The sequence below is a fragment of the Cetorhinus maximus genome, chromosome 12 (assembly GCF_964194155.1).
Source record: "Cetorhinus maximus chromosome 12, sCetMax3.hap1.1, whole genome shotgun sequence".
NCBI classification, from domain to species: Eukaryota; Metazoa; Chordata; class Chondrichthyes; order Lamniformes; family Cetorhinidae; genus Cetorhinus; species Cetorhinus maximus.
The window spans coordinates 79,086,913-79,101,015 of NC_135890.1; the positions used below are offsets into that span (position 1 = coordinate 79,086,913).

A 14,103-nucleotide genomic window follows, 5' to 3' on the forward strand; every position below is an offset into this window, starting at 1 on the left:
AGCAATCAGGAGCGGGAATGCTGGCCGGCATTTTATTTGCTCTCTTGTGGCCCCAGAACACTTGGTCCAAATGTATCGCCAACTGCTGCTCTGGCTGAGGTCGATTAACTCCGCACAGAACAAGGGGGCATAACCCTAAAATAAGAGCTTGGCCGTTCAGGGGCAATGTCAGGATGTCGTTCTTTAGACAAAGGCGAGTGGGAGTCAGAAACTCTTTCCTCCAAAGAATCGTTGAAGTTGAGTCATTTGAAAAGTTCAAACCTGAGATCGAAGTATTTTCGTTAGATAACGTTAATAAGAGTTATGGATCAAAGATGGGTAATTGGATTGAAGATATTGATCAGCCATGATCTAATTGTGTGGCAGAACAAGCCTGAAGATCTGAATGGCCTCCTGTTCCTCTGGACTGGATTTTATGGGGCGCTGTGTTACCTGACCGAAAAGTCAGTTGTCAGCCCGCCCACCTGAAACCCGGCTGTCCTGCAGGCATACTACTCTGGGGGCAGCTTTAGTTATTTTAGAGTGGGGACTTCCGCCCCCATATGGGAGGAAGCCCTGCCCTAGAAAGCTATCAGCTAATCTGATTGGCCAGTAGCTCTGTAGTCCCAGCGGCATCAGGATCGAGCAGTGGCTGCAAGCAGTGCCTGAGAAAAAAGTGATGGAGCCCGGACTTGACGGTAAGTCCGGGGTTATGGATGGGCCTGGCTGGCAGACTCCAGTGAGGGGTGAAGCGGGAGGAGGGAAGGGGGGCGGGGAGCTGGGTTTGAGAGGCTGGGGAGGGGGGAGAGTTAATGGGGGTTGGGTATGATCTTGGGGGTTGGGGTGCCTCCGATGGACACAGGGGACTCCCCCCAAAGGAGGTACCCCCCTTACCTGACAGGAACCCATGCAGTGAAAGCTGCTGGGTTACCTGCCTGGTATCCGCCTACCTGAGCCACAGGTAAAATAAAGGCTGAAGTGAAATTAGGCTCTTAAGTGGCCAATTAAGGGCCTCAATAGGCCTAAGGATGGGCAGGCGGGCTGCCTGACACCTTCCCCACTCACTGTAATATGGGAGACAGGTTGGGGTTGGGCACAAAGGTGGTGGGAAGGCAGCTGCTTTCAGATAGGCTGGCGGGGAGCTATATAGTCCAGCTTGCTGTCTCAACAATTCAAACTCGATTTATATATATTTATATGCAGCATAGCGTGTGTTACCAGGGCTTACCAGGTCAGTCCTTGATGCTGTACTATGGATGGATATGTTTGACTTCCTTACCTACAATTGAGCCATAAAGTACTGTGAACATTCGCCGACTTTCATGTTAAGAGGCTGATCCAGCTCCCACTCCAAATAAGGTTAACACATATAACAACAGGATAGTTCGAAACAGAATATATCGCACAGGAGCACTTTTATAAAGAGTTTACTTCAGTAAAGGAAAGAATTTGCATTTATACAACACCTTTCAAGACCTCAGGACATCCCAAAGCGTTTTACAACCAATGAAGTACTTCTGAAGTATAGCCACTGTTTTAATGCACAAAACGCGTAACTCAAAGTCCCACAAACAACAATGTGATAATGAGCAGATCATCTGTTTAAATGGTGTTGGTTGAGGATAAATAATTTAGAATAATAGAATAGCTACAACACAGATGGAGGCCATTCGGCCCATCGTGTCTCTGTGAGAGAAACTCCGCTCGTCCCACTCCCTTGCACTTTCCCTGTAGCCAGGACACCATGGAGAACAGTCTTGATTTTCTTCAAAGTAGTGGCATGGGATCTTTTCAGTTGGCCTTGGTTTAATGTCTCCTCTGAAAGATGGCACATTTGGCAGTGCAGTGCTCCCTCAGTACTGCACGGGAGTGTCAGCCTGAATTATGCGCTCAAATCTCTGGAGTGGAATATATACCCACAACCTTCTGACTCAGAGGTGAGAGTGTTACTCACTGACTCACATTGACATCTACATGGCCTATAGAGCTGGATAGAAGGAGAAAGAAATAGCAGCACTGATTGGCATGATTGAATATGCAATTCCATTGTGTGTTTTCCCAGCTCTCTCATCCCATTCAGCAGCATAATACAGAGGTTTTACATCACAGCTACTGAGTAGGGATTCAGATCTACTCACGTTGGTTTGTACCATGGGTCACAGCAACGAGTGAATCCAACAGTAGTGGGCTGGAGTTAAGCCCTTTCCCTGTGTGGGTTGGCCTAACACAGTGAGGACTGAGTGGCTGTAGTGCTGAGATGGTGTTCGAGGTTCACACAAATCTCATCATAACCTGCCCCTGTTAACATTTGTTAAATGTAATTTTCAGGCATCAAGCTGCTTTGGTGGACTTGGCACGACACAGACCCCAATATTTACGACAGACACTACTGGGTGCCCTGGACCTCTTACATCTTCCACATGTCATTCGCTTGTAGCTTTGTGTTCCTTATAAACCTAGGCAGGTAAGTGGACAACATTAAGGCTTTCTCTGGATAGAACTCAATCAATTCCAATAGAGGGGGGGCTGCTTAAAACCATGTCATTTCTCCAGTCGTCAGATGATGAAAGTTTCTGTTGATGCCAATTGCCCAAACAATTCAATTCATCCCACTTTCGTCCCTCATCTCTCCCAATAGTCGGGAACTGTCTGGCGTCGATGCCAGCAGACATTTTGGGGGGAAAGATGGAGTGGGGGGGGCTTCTCTCATTTCAGCAGCCCAATGGCAGGGTCACACCTCCCCAGGGATGCATCCCTCACTGGGGAAGTGACTGGCTGTGGCAGAGGTGACCAGATCCAGGGGGACAATGCTGGGTCTCCTGCTCCGCACCCCCACAGATTTCTGCTCCTCTTGATCTCCTTTGTAAAAGGGAGGCGACAATTACATTAAAAAATATCGACTGTTCAAATGTTTGCGGTCCAGGCCATCGTGCGGACCCCGAACAACAGGAGGGCAGTCAGCCCTCACCAAGTGTTACTGCTATCAAGGATACACTGGCTCCTGCTGATGTCCAGTGGCAGGAAGTCCCGACATAAGTAATTCCCATCTCCTGCCTCCAGTGTCAATGGCCGATGATCTTATTTGGGGTAGGCAGAGACAAGGCTACCTGTACATTGGTGCATCCTGTGTGGAATCTGGCGAATGTGGGTTCTGGCCCATTTACTGTCCTTCCCATTGGCTCCCTCATCTGGGTTAAAGGCTTTTAGTCCTGCTGGCTCACACTGGGATACTGTTCAACTGGCCTCTGCCATTCCCCCCCCCACCCAGATCCTCACCCACAGCGTCATCCGTCCTGAGCAAAGAGTGAGAACAGACTATTCGATGGGGCGGGGGGTGGGGGGTGTGGTGGGCTGTTGTAGGTGGTATCAGAGCTGAGCCTGCTCACCCAAAACTTTACTCATTCTTAGAGAAAATGTGCCATAGCGTCATGTTCCAGCACATTTAAATGAAGCCTGGCGCAATTCTTCTGCCTGATTTATTTTCTCCTTTCACACCGGCTTTCATGATTTGCTTTTGTTGCCATTTGTTTTGAAAGATGTTCGATTTTTTTTTCTCCAAACACTGTTTATGTGGAATTTGAAGAGCCCGAGCATTTTTTACAATGTTAAAGTCTCTGAGTATTTTTCATAGTGAGTTGTTGTGGTCTGGAATGCATTCATTGCCTGAAAGGGTGGTCAAAGCAGGTTTAATAATACCTTTCAAAAGGGCATCGGATAAATACTTGAAAAGTTCTGGGCCATGGAAGAAGTACCACAAGCAATACGAGTAGGCCATTCAGCCCCTCCAGCTGGCTCCACCATTCAATAATATCATGGCTGATCTGATTGTGGCCTTAGCTGCAAATTCCTGCCTGTCCCCCACAGCCCTTGACTCCCTTGTCCATCAAAAGTCTGTTTAACTCAGCCTTGAATATAATCAATGACCCAGCCATCACCGCTCTCTGGGCCAGGGAATTCCAAAGATTAATGTCTCTCTGAGAGAAGAAATTCCTCCCATCTCCACATTAAATGGAAGACCCCTTATTCTGAAACTGTGTTTCTCAGTTCTAGATTTCCCCCAAGAGGGAAAACATCCTCTCAGCATCCACCCTGTCAAGCCCGATTCCCAATTGGAGTAGGGTTAATTGGATAGCTCTTTCAAAGAACTGGCACAGGTACGATGGGCCGAATGACCTCCATCAGTGCTGTATAACTCTATGATACTTCTATGATTTAATTTTTTGCCAATGTTAAATTATCCAAGCATCTTCTGCCAATGCACTGGAAAACTGACTGAATTAAAGCAGACCATGAAATGCAAACAAATCTATGGGACATGATTAAGGGTCTCTTGTGGCATAGAATTTCAGTATAGCTGAGGGAGTGATGAAGGGTTGAGTGAAAAATCTCTGATGGTCAGCAAGTAGAGCGAAAATGAATGACAGTGAGGGTGGTTCAAAGCATCACACAGAGGAGGGTAAATTTGAATTTTCATTGTCTGCCGGGAGCTAATTGGCCACTCATTTTACACCCTGCAGCCAATGGAAAGGAAAATGTGATCAGGAGTAAATCAGGAGGACGTAAATCAGGTGGGTGTAAATCAAGAGGGTGTAAATCAGGAGAGCGCAAATCAGGAAGGGGTAAATCGGGAAGATGTAAATCAGGAGGGTGTAAATCAGGAAGGGGTAAATCGGAAAATGTAAATCAGGAGGGTGTAAATCCTGAGGATGTAAATCGGGAGGGTGTAAATCAGGAGAGTGTAAATCAGGAGGGTGTAAATCAGTAAGTGTAAATCAAGAGGGGATAAATCAGGAGAGTGTCAATCAGGAGGGTGCAAATCAGGGGGGTGTAAATCAGGAGGGAGTAAATCGGGAAGATGTAAATCGGGAAGATGTAAATCAGGAGGGGGTAAATCAGGAGGGTGTAAATCAGTAAGTGTAAATCAGGAGGGGGTAAATCAGGTGAGTGTAAATCAGGAGGGTGTAAATCAGGAAAATGTAAATCGGGAAGGTGTAAATCAGGAGGGGGTAATCAGGTGAATGTAAATCAGGAGGGCGTAAATCGGGAAAATGTAAATCGGGAAGGTATAAATCAGGAGGGGGTAAATCAGGAGGGAGTAAATCAGGGGGGTGTAAATCAGGAGGGAGTAAATCAGGAGGGTGTAAATCAGGGGGGTGTAAATCAGGAGGGAGCAAATCAGAGGGTGTAAATCAGGAAGGTGTAAATCGGGAAGATGTAAATCGGGAAGATGTAAATCAGGAGGGGGTAATCAGGTGAATGTAAATCAGGAGGGTGTAAATCAGTAAGTGTAAATCAGGAGGGGGTAAATCAGGTGAGTGTAAATCAGGAGGGTGTAAATCGGGAAAATGTAAATCAGTAAGTGTAAATCAGGAGGGGGTAATCAGGTGAATGTAAATCAGGAGGGTGTAAATCGGGAAAGTGTAAATCGGGAAGGTGTAAATCAGGAGGGGGTAAATCAGGTTAGTGTAAATCAGGAGGGTGTAAATTGGGAAGATGTAAATCGGGAAGGTGTAAATCAGGAGGGTGTAAATCGGGAAGATGTAAATCAGGAAGGTGTAAATCAGGAGGGTGTAAATCGGGAAGATGTAAATCGGGAAGGTGTAAATCAGGAGGGTGTAAATCGGGAAGATATAAATCAGTAAGTGTAAATCAGGAGGGTGTAAATCGGGAAGATGTAAATAGGGAAAGTGTAAATCAGGAGGGGGTAAATCAGAAGGGTGTAAATCAAGAGGGTGTCATTCAGGAGGCAGTAAACCAGAAGGGTGTAAATCAGGAAGTTGTAAATGCCCCTCCAAGTCAAACTGCTGTTATGCTGGTGGAAACCAGTTTTCTAAAGGGCTTGCAGGGTACCAGTCCAGTCCAGCAATCTGTTCCTCTGCAGATTACTTGGATAGCTGAGGCAGCAGCCCTGTGGGACCGGCTCTGAGGAGCGCGAACCTGCTGCCCCTCTCTCAGTCATCCTCCCACCCATGCTATTCTGCCAGTACCCTTGCTGCTGAGTGTCACCCAGCTCAGACTGCTGCCACCCATGCCAAGTTGGTACAATCCACAGCCGGGCCTTCTAGGGCCAGAGCTGCTCAAGGTCATCCAGCAAGGCCATCTGCAGGCCCCTCCTCAGCTGAAAGTCAACAGCCTTCCACCAGCCATGCTGCAGCCACTGGGGTAACACTGCGTTAGGAGGCACTAAGTCAAAGACAAACAAAAGGCAGTCACTAAGCCAGTGCTTCCCAAACTTTTTTCCAGTGTGACCCCATTTTAACGCCTCAAACTTTGTGTGATCCTGGGATCAAAATCCTGGGGCAAGTGTTGTTGAGCGGGGAGTGGGGGAGGAAGTCAGTTGTTGAGCTGCGTATGGGAGGCTTCTGTTGTTGAGTGGGGGTGAGAAAGGAGTTACACGCCCCATCTCCCCTCCTTAACCCCTCCATCACCCCCATCTTCCCTCTTCATCCCCCCTCCCTTCCTTCACACCACCCATCTCCCCCTCCATTTCCAAATCCTTCATCCCCCATCTCTCTCATGGGGGCAGTTGATGAAACGGCAGGGCTTCTCTAAAACAACGAGCAACTACCTATTCACAGAGAGACCAAGTGGCCTACTCCTGCTCCTAATTCGTATGTTAGTGTTCACGGGTGGGCAGGATAGTGGCATTGAGGCCAAAATCAGACCAGACATGATCTTGTCGAATGGTGGAGCAGGCTCGAAGGCCGAATGTCCTACTCCTGCTCCTAATTCAGATGTTTGTATGTTTAGCAGCAATTGGGCCTCAGAAAGCAGTTCATTAGGCCATGCTCAGAACAAAAAAAAGCACGATGATTTAAAGGGGCCTTGCAGCTGTCAGGAATCTGTTTGAGCTTCACATAGTCATTGCTGGCTTGGAGCACCTGACCCCAAGATCTCATCTCGCTACCCCATTGGGGCTCGTGACCCACAGTTTGGGAAGCTATGCCCTAAGGACATGCACAAGGATGACTAGTTGCTTTTTGATTTATAAATTTGGTTTGGATTGTGTATTTTGTGGTGGCTTTTATATTTGCATTGTGACCAAGTGGATGCTCTGATGACCAGTGACAGAGGGAAGGTAGGCAGGAGGCTGTTGGTGAAGGAAGAATTGGGGTTGCATCATGGACAGCCCTCCAGAAAGGGGTTGCTAGCTGCCTCCTTCCTTCCTCTTCCAACTCCTTTACTCCCCTCTTGTCGCCCTCCTCTTCCTCCCCCTGTCCCTCAGCTGGTCGCTCTATAACTGGCAGCAAGAACGTCCCTTCATGATCGTGAGGTTACACGTCCTGCAGCAGACCACAAAGAATCTTGACACTCACCCTGCAGAGTACTGTAGAGTAGTCCAGGCAGTGGAATTGTTGCTTCAGCAAGCCACTGGTCTGCTCTATCACACTTTGTGCACAGCAATGACTTCTGTTGTATGCATGCGGCACATTTTTGCATGGGTTTTGCACGGGAATCATGAGCCCATGTCATCAAAGGACAGCCCTTGCCACCTAGTAGTCACCCTCTGGTTTATTGGTTGGCTGAAATGCAGATGTGACAGTGGACTGTGAATGAAGGCATCATGGCTGCTGCCAGGATGCCAGGCATTGACCTGCACAATTTGGTGTGTTTAAACGCACACATTGAACATTGATAGAGTAGTTGATCCATCATTTTGTGGCATGCGCAAAGCAATGTGGCACCCTGCAGCTTGGAGAAGCCTGTAATCCTTGAGAAGCTGTGTACTCATTCCCTCTGCTTCCCTGTGGCAAGGGAGAATGATATAATTCTGATCGTTTGGAATACAGGGTCTCAGTGACCTCTCTCACACAACAGTGGGGTGTAAACTGGGCAATGTCACAAATATTGCCTGCTCCAGCCTGGAAGGAGCCAGCTATGTGCATAAAAGTTCATGGTCTCGAGCACCTTCACAGCCACTAGCACTACCATTCTCATCCTGCTCTGGGGTTGCAGTTGTGGCTGCAGGAGATGGCAGATTTCAGTGAGGGCTTCCTTACTGAAGCGCAGATATCTCACATGCTCTTCACTGAAGTAGGAAAATTGTTTTCTGAACACCCTGGAAGGATGTGGCTCCTGCTGAGATCCCTTTTCCCCCTCCTCCTCCTCTATCTTCCAGCAGCTTGACTTGCTCTGTGTCATCCTTTGCTCGTTCTGCCGTACTCAAAGGGGAATGTATATTACTGAACCCATGACTTGGAGCAAGTGATTTGTACAGAATCTTTTAATTCAGGATAAAAAAACTTCAGCACCTGCCATACCACTCACTGTAGAGTTTGGCAACTTTAAGTATCTTTTAGTAAGCTACCAATCACTCCTACAATGGCAACAAGAGCCAGTAGAAATTAACCAGCAACTAACATGAATGTTGTCGATGATCCCTTTAAATAGCACTGGTAGGGTTCAGCAGTCCATGTTTGAGAGGTGTTACCAGGAGCATTGAACTCCAAAATGGCAGCGCTAGAGTTACCCACTGATTGATGTTACAATCTGTCTACTCTGCATACTTCTGGTGCAGGTTCCTGCAAGTGCTAGAGCTCTCACTAAAGTGGAGCAGCTCACAGCCGTGAAGTGTGCAGCACCAAAAAACTGGGCCCTAAGGAACCAAATTTTGCACCCACATTGTTTTGCCTATTTATTCAGTGTAACCCAATATATATTGTCCACTTTGACACTATGTAACTGCTTTGAAATTATTTTTAGAAGACAGTTTTACGTTACACTCTTTGAGACATTGACGTCATTACACGAGTGCACCTTAGACTCGCTCGACACACAGTCTCCATACTGACGGTCTGCATTTGGTAATCGCTGTTGTGTTTACTACATCTGCAGCCTGTTTACTGTGATAACTGATACAGGTCTCTCTGTCTATGTCACAGAGACCTGTTAACTAATACAGATCTCTTGTGCTCACTAAGTCACTAATACACTGCAGGTTACTAGGGTGTAAGTGAAAGGTATTTCAGAATGTGTCTGTAGATTGTAACTGTGGGAATTTTACTGCAGTCAACTTTTTTTTATATTTACATTCGCATTTACAGTTAGATCCAACAACCTTCTAACAAAGTTAGTTTAGTGCCCATCTTGGTGCTGATGAGCCACAGAATAGGGAGAGTCCTAGCATCGATCCCTGCTCATGGAGAGTAGTGGGGGTGTTACAATTCCTTCAGTGGCCCTGGATGGGACTAAAGGTCGTTCGAGGCTCCCACTACTGACGAAAATCCAATGACCTCCCCCTGCGTCACCCCAGCTCAGAAGTCCACATGTGCATTCAACAGACTAGGCAGCGATGCCCTCATGGGCTAATAGTCTATTGGCCTTCACTGTGTGGGCTCTCAGTTTGGAGATTAGCCACTTCAGAAAGGGAGGGAGACAGAAAAGGAGGAACATCGGGGAAGAGAGGAAAGAGGATGTTGAGAGTGATCGGGGTGAATTTGAGCAGATTGCTGAACCTTGGCAAAAAGTGCCCCAAATGAAGAAAGAGCCCCAGCAGGGGCAACTCCTCCATCCTGCATTCGCTGCTGCGGAGAGCTGTGCCATCAGGGAGCCTGGGGTCACAGCGGGAGTACAGGGCAATGGCACTGATTCTCTGAGCCAAGCTGCCTGTGAATGGTGGAATCACCCCTAATGTCTGTTTCAGCAAAATGGTGAACAAATGCTGGCGAACTGATGGGACTGTGACTGCTCTGAACCTGTGAAAAGTTTCTACCTCAACTCTTCCTTAGCGTGAATAGACTGTGAGCCAAAATCTAGTGATGGGTTTGGAAATAGAAACCATTCCAAGCTGCTTTTATATTAAACAGAGCTCAATGGTGGTGTCAGCTCATAGGTCTCATACACTGGGTGGAATTTAATCTGGGTGATGGAGGTCTTGTCTCCTAGCTGGGGAACCGGCAAGAGCCCAGATTACCTCATTTGGGAAAGGTCTATGGTATTAGGTGCTGTCAGGCACTTAAGTCACCAGTGGTGGGCCTTCCCTGTGACCAAGGACCCTGGACTTCAAATTCTTGCCTCTTGAAGCAGCCAGTGAACCAGAGGCCAGCAGCTCTCCATTGCAGCCAGCACCACTGGGTGAGCGGTGGTGGCTGCCGGCAATGCACCTACCAGAGGCCCAGAATCAGTGAGGGATACTGGCCATAGGCAAGTGCGGGCGAAATAGGGGTGACGGGATGGGGGGGTGGTGGGGTGGTCGCTGGCCCGGCGGGGGCAGGGGAATTGAAAGAAAGGGCATGGGGTTATGGCTTAGGTGGGCATTGATTGCTGTCCACGAGCCCTCCCTGCACCCCCCACCCCCAGACTTAATCGAGGCAGAGGAGGGAAGGTGATGGCGTCCCCACCCCACTCCTATCTGCCTCCAAACTCCCCTAGGGGGAGGGCACGGAATTCCACCCGTGTAAACTGAGTATAAATTCACTGGATTCAAATATCATCAGCCATCTAGGCCCTAAGCTCTGGAAATCCCTCCCTAAACCATTTTGTTTCTCTCTCCTCCTTTAAGACATTCCTTCAAAACTCTTTGTCCTATGGTCCACTGTCTTAATATCTCCTCATGAGGCTGTAGGATTACTATCCTGTGAAGTGCCTTGAGACATTGCACTACTTAAAATGTGTTATATAATTACAAGGTGCAGTTGTGGAGTAATTATCTGAGTTGGCTGTGATAGCACTGTTGCTGTTGACTGCAAACCTGTGCTATAAAGGGGACATTGGGAGACTTGTATAGCACCTTGCACAACCTCAGAGCATCCCAAAGCCTTTGCAGCCAATTAAATACTTTTGAGGTGTGGTGATCATTGTAATGTAAGAAACACAGTAGCTAATTTGTGCCCAGCAGCTCCCACAAGCAGCTGTAATAATGAACAGATGAACTGTTCTTCTTAAGTGATGTTAGTTGAGGGATAAATATTGAGGGCCAGGACTCCACAGAAAATTCTCTTGCGTTTCTTCAAATGGTGCCAAGGGATCTAATGCATTCACCTGAGGGAAACCACCTAAGTCGATGGCGAGAGTTCCACCCACTGGGCCACGGCTGACGTGTGGCATTAGAGGGCATTAGAACCATCTACATCTTTTCAAGTTATTTTCTGTGATGTCCTGGTGTTAATGGTACTTGCTCCATAGTTTAAACAGGACAGTTTTCACTGTAGTGGAAGCTGCAAGATTCATTACATCTCAAAAGGAATTGTAAAATCTCGTTTAGTGAGCTTTAAGACAGATGACATTACACTGGGGGCTCTCTGATTAATAATTCAATCACATGCTGTCAGGACTGGGAAGTAGGGGATGGTGCTAATATAATTTCACGTCCACTAATTCGCTTTGATGTATTTTTTCTCGAGAGTGGTGAGCTCCCTCTTTTATTAAGCTCTCAATTTGAATATGTGCTAAGGGTGAGGCTGACTGATGAATCTGTTGGAGTCTGTAAAGCTACCACACAGCAGCAGACTAAAAGATTTGTCAATACGTGTGAGCAGCAAAGGAATTACTAAAGACCAAGCAACTCGCCAAGGCTTCTTCGGCAGCACCTTCCAAATCTATGACTTCTATCACCTAGGAGGACAAGGCCAGCTGATGCATGGGAACATCACCACCTGGAAGTTCTCCTCCAAGCCACTCACCATCCTGACTTGGAAATATATCGTCATTTCTTCACTGTCGCTGGGTCAAAATCCTGGAACTCCCTCCCTAACAGCACTGTGGGTGTATCTACACCATATGGACTGCAGCGGTTCAAGATGGCGACTCACCACCACCTTTTCAAGGGCAATTAGGGAAGGTCAATAAATGCTGGCTTTGCCAGTGGTGCCCACATCCTGTGAATGAATACATTAGAAAAAACCTCTGCAGCATATGCAGTACCTGACTATAAACAGCCAAATCTCCAATAACCATTTTTATGATTGTATTAGTGTTGCCAGCCAGGACCAAACATTTCTGAATGTACGTTGGCAGCTGGGGACAAGGTGATATGTACCATGAAATCGGCATCCCGAAACACACAGCCAAGCAAGCAAGGCTTCCTCATAGCCCTAAAGTGCACTTAGAAAATTATTCCAAAACAACAACAATTTGTATGGCCACTTTCACGAAGTAAACTGTCTCAGTGAGCTTCAGAGCAGCATTTTTGGACACCAAGTCAAAGGAGGAGTTACTAGGGCAGGTGACCAAAAGGTTGGTCAAAGAGGATCTTAAAGGAGGAAAGAGGCCGAGAGGGGTAGTGAGGGAATTCTAGAGCTTAGGGCCTAGGCTCCAATAACAAGCGTGAGGAGCTCATGGACTTCTTTGTCACAAGGGTTAAGGCTATCTATTCAGCTGCCGCTGGCCTATCCTGACCTGAAGTCTATCTATCGAATAATACTGTTGGAGGAGGTAAGTATTACTGTCCTTGAATCTTCCCTGGAATTAGATCCATGCTCCCCTCCCTGTAATCCTAGCTGACACCAATGAAGAGACACAATGTTTCAGCTAGGATTGAGGCTCTAATTCCCATTTGGCTGCTGTCGGTATGTCTCTGTATCAAAGGGAGAGGATGCAGGTGTTAAGCGCCAATCCCAACATGATTGGAGTGCTGTCCCTGCACTTTATCATGCTCATGAATGTGGCTATATTAATGCCATTTGTTACATTGCCTGATACAAATGTAATGCGCTCGGTGCTAATCAAGGTGAGGAATGCCAATGCTTGAGAGTGGAATTTTGTTTGCCCTAATGCGCACTCCCAGATCAGGTGTAGACAAGCACAGCCAACTGCAGAGTAAAGCTCCCCTTTACTCTGGGAAGCATGTGCCTTAGCCAGTTGTCTTCCAAGTCACGCACCATCCCAAACTGGACATATTCACAATTCTTTCTTCACTGCTGGATTCCAAAGGATATACAGCACAGAAACAGGCTATTTGGCCCAACCATCCATGCCAGTGCTTATGCTCCACTCGAGCCTCCTCCCATCTTTCCTCATTTAAATCTGTCATCGTAACCCTCTATTCCCTTCTGCCTCATGTGCTTATCTAGCTTCCCCTAAAATGCATCAATAATATTTGCTTTGACCATTCCTTGTGGTAGTGAGTTTCACATTCTCATCAGGGTCAAAATCAGGAAACTCCCTACTTAACCACAGTGTGGGAATGCCCACATGGACTGCAGCACTTCAAGTAGAAGGTCCAGCAACACCTTCTCAGGGCAAGGGTGGGCAATAAATATCATCCTTGCCGGTGACATCCACATCCTGAGAATGAACAATGAGTTGGGTATGGAGTGAGACTTACAGCAGGAATTGCAGCATTTACTCTTCAACAAAATGTAAGAATTAAGAGCAGCCGTGGACCTTGGTCCCTCGGGCCTACCCTGCTGTTCAATACAATCATGGCTGATCTCCTGCCTCAGTTCCACCTTTCTGCCTGCTCCTCTTATCCCTTGTGCTTCCCTCAGAGATCAAAACTCTGTCAATCGCAGTCTTGAATATATTCAACGATGGAGCACCCACAGCCCTCTGGGGTAGACAATTCCAAAGATTCACGACCCTTTGAATGAAGAAATTTCTCCTCATCACAGTCCCTAAATGATCGACCCCTTGTCCTAAAACTGTGCCCCCAAGTTCTAGATTCCCCAACCAGGGGAAACAATCTCTCAGCACTTATCCTGTCAAACCCCTTCAGAATCCTGTATGTTTCAATGAGATCACCTCACGTTCTTCTAAACTCCAGAGAATATTGACCCAATTTACTCAGCCTCACATCACAGGACAATCCTTTCATCCCAGAAACCAGTCGAGTGAATCTTGCCTGTACATCCTACCTTACAAAAGGAGGCCAAAACTGCACACACTACTCCAGGTGTGTTCTCGCCAAAGCCTTATACAATTGTAGCAAGACTTTCCTGTTCTTCCACTTTCCTTTAAAAAATAGCCAACATGCCATTTGCCCTCCTAATGGCTTTCTGTACCTGCATACTAATTCTGTTTTTTAAAATTTGTTCATGGGATGTGGGTGTCACTGGATAGGCCAGCATTTATTGCCCCTCCCTAATTGCCTTTGAGAACTGAGTGGCTTGCTAGGCTATTTCAGAGTCAACCACATTGTTGTGGGTTTGGAGTCACATGTAGGCCAGATAAGGAAGACAGATTTCC

At 47.1% G+C, this 14,103-nt stretch overlaps 1 protein-coding gene across 7 annotated transcripts in view; it reads left to right on the top strand.

The window, feature by feature from the left end:
• LOC144687623 (uncharacterized) overlaps positions 1-14,103 on the top strand; it is a 204,574-nt gene that overhangs the window by 100,119 nt on the left and 90,352 nt on the right. For all 7 annotated transcript variants that reach the window (XM_078553977.1, XM_078553978.1, XM_078553981.1 and 4 more), the window contains exon 5: positions 2,308-2,443. In XM_078553977.1, coding sequence (XP_078410103.1) covers positions 2,308-2,443 — 136 coding nt within the window. The remainder of the gene's footprint in view (positions 1-2,307; positions 2,444-14,103) is intronic.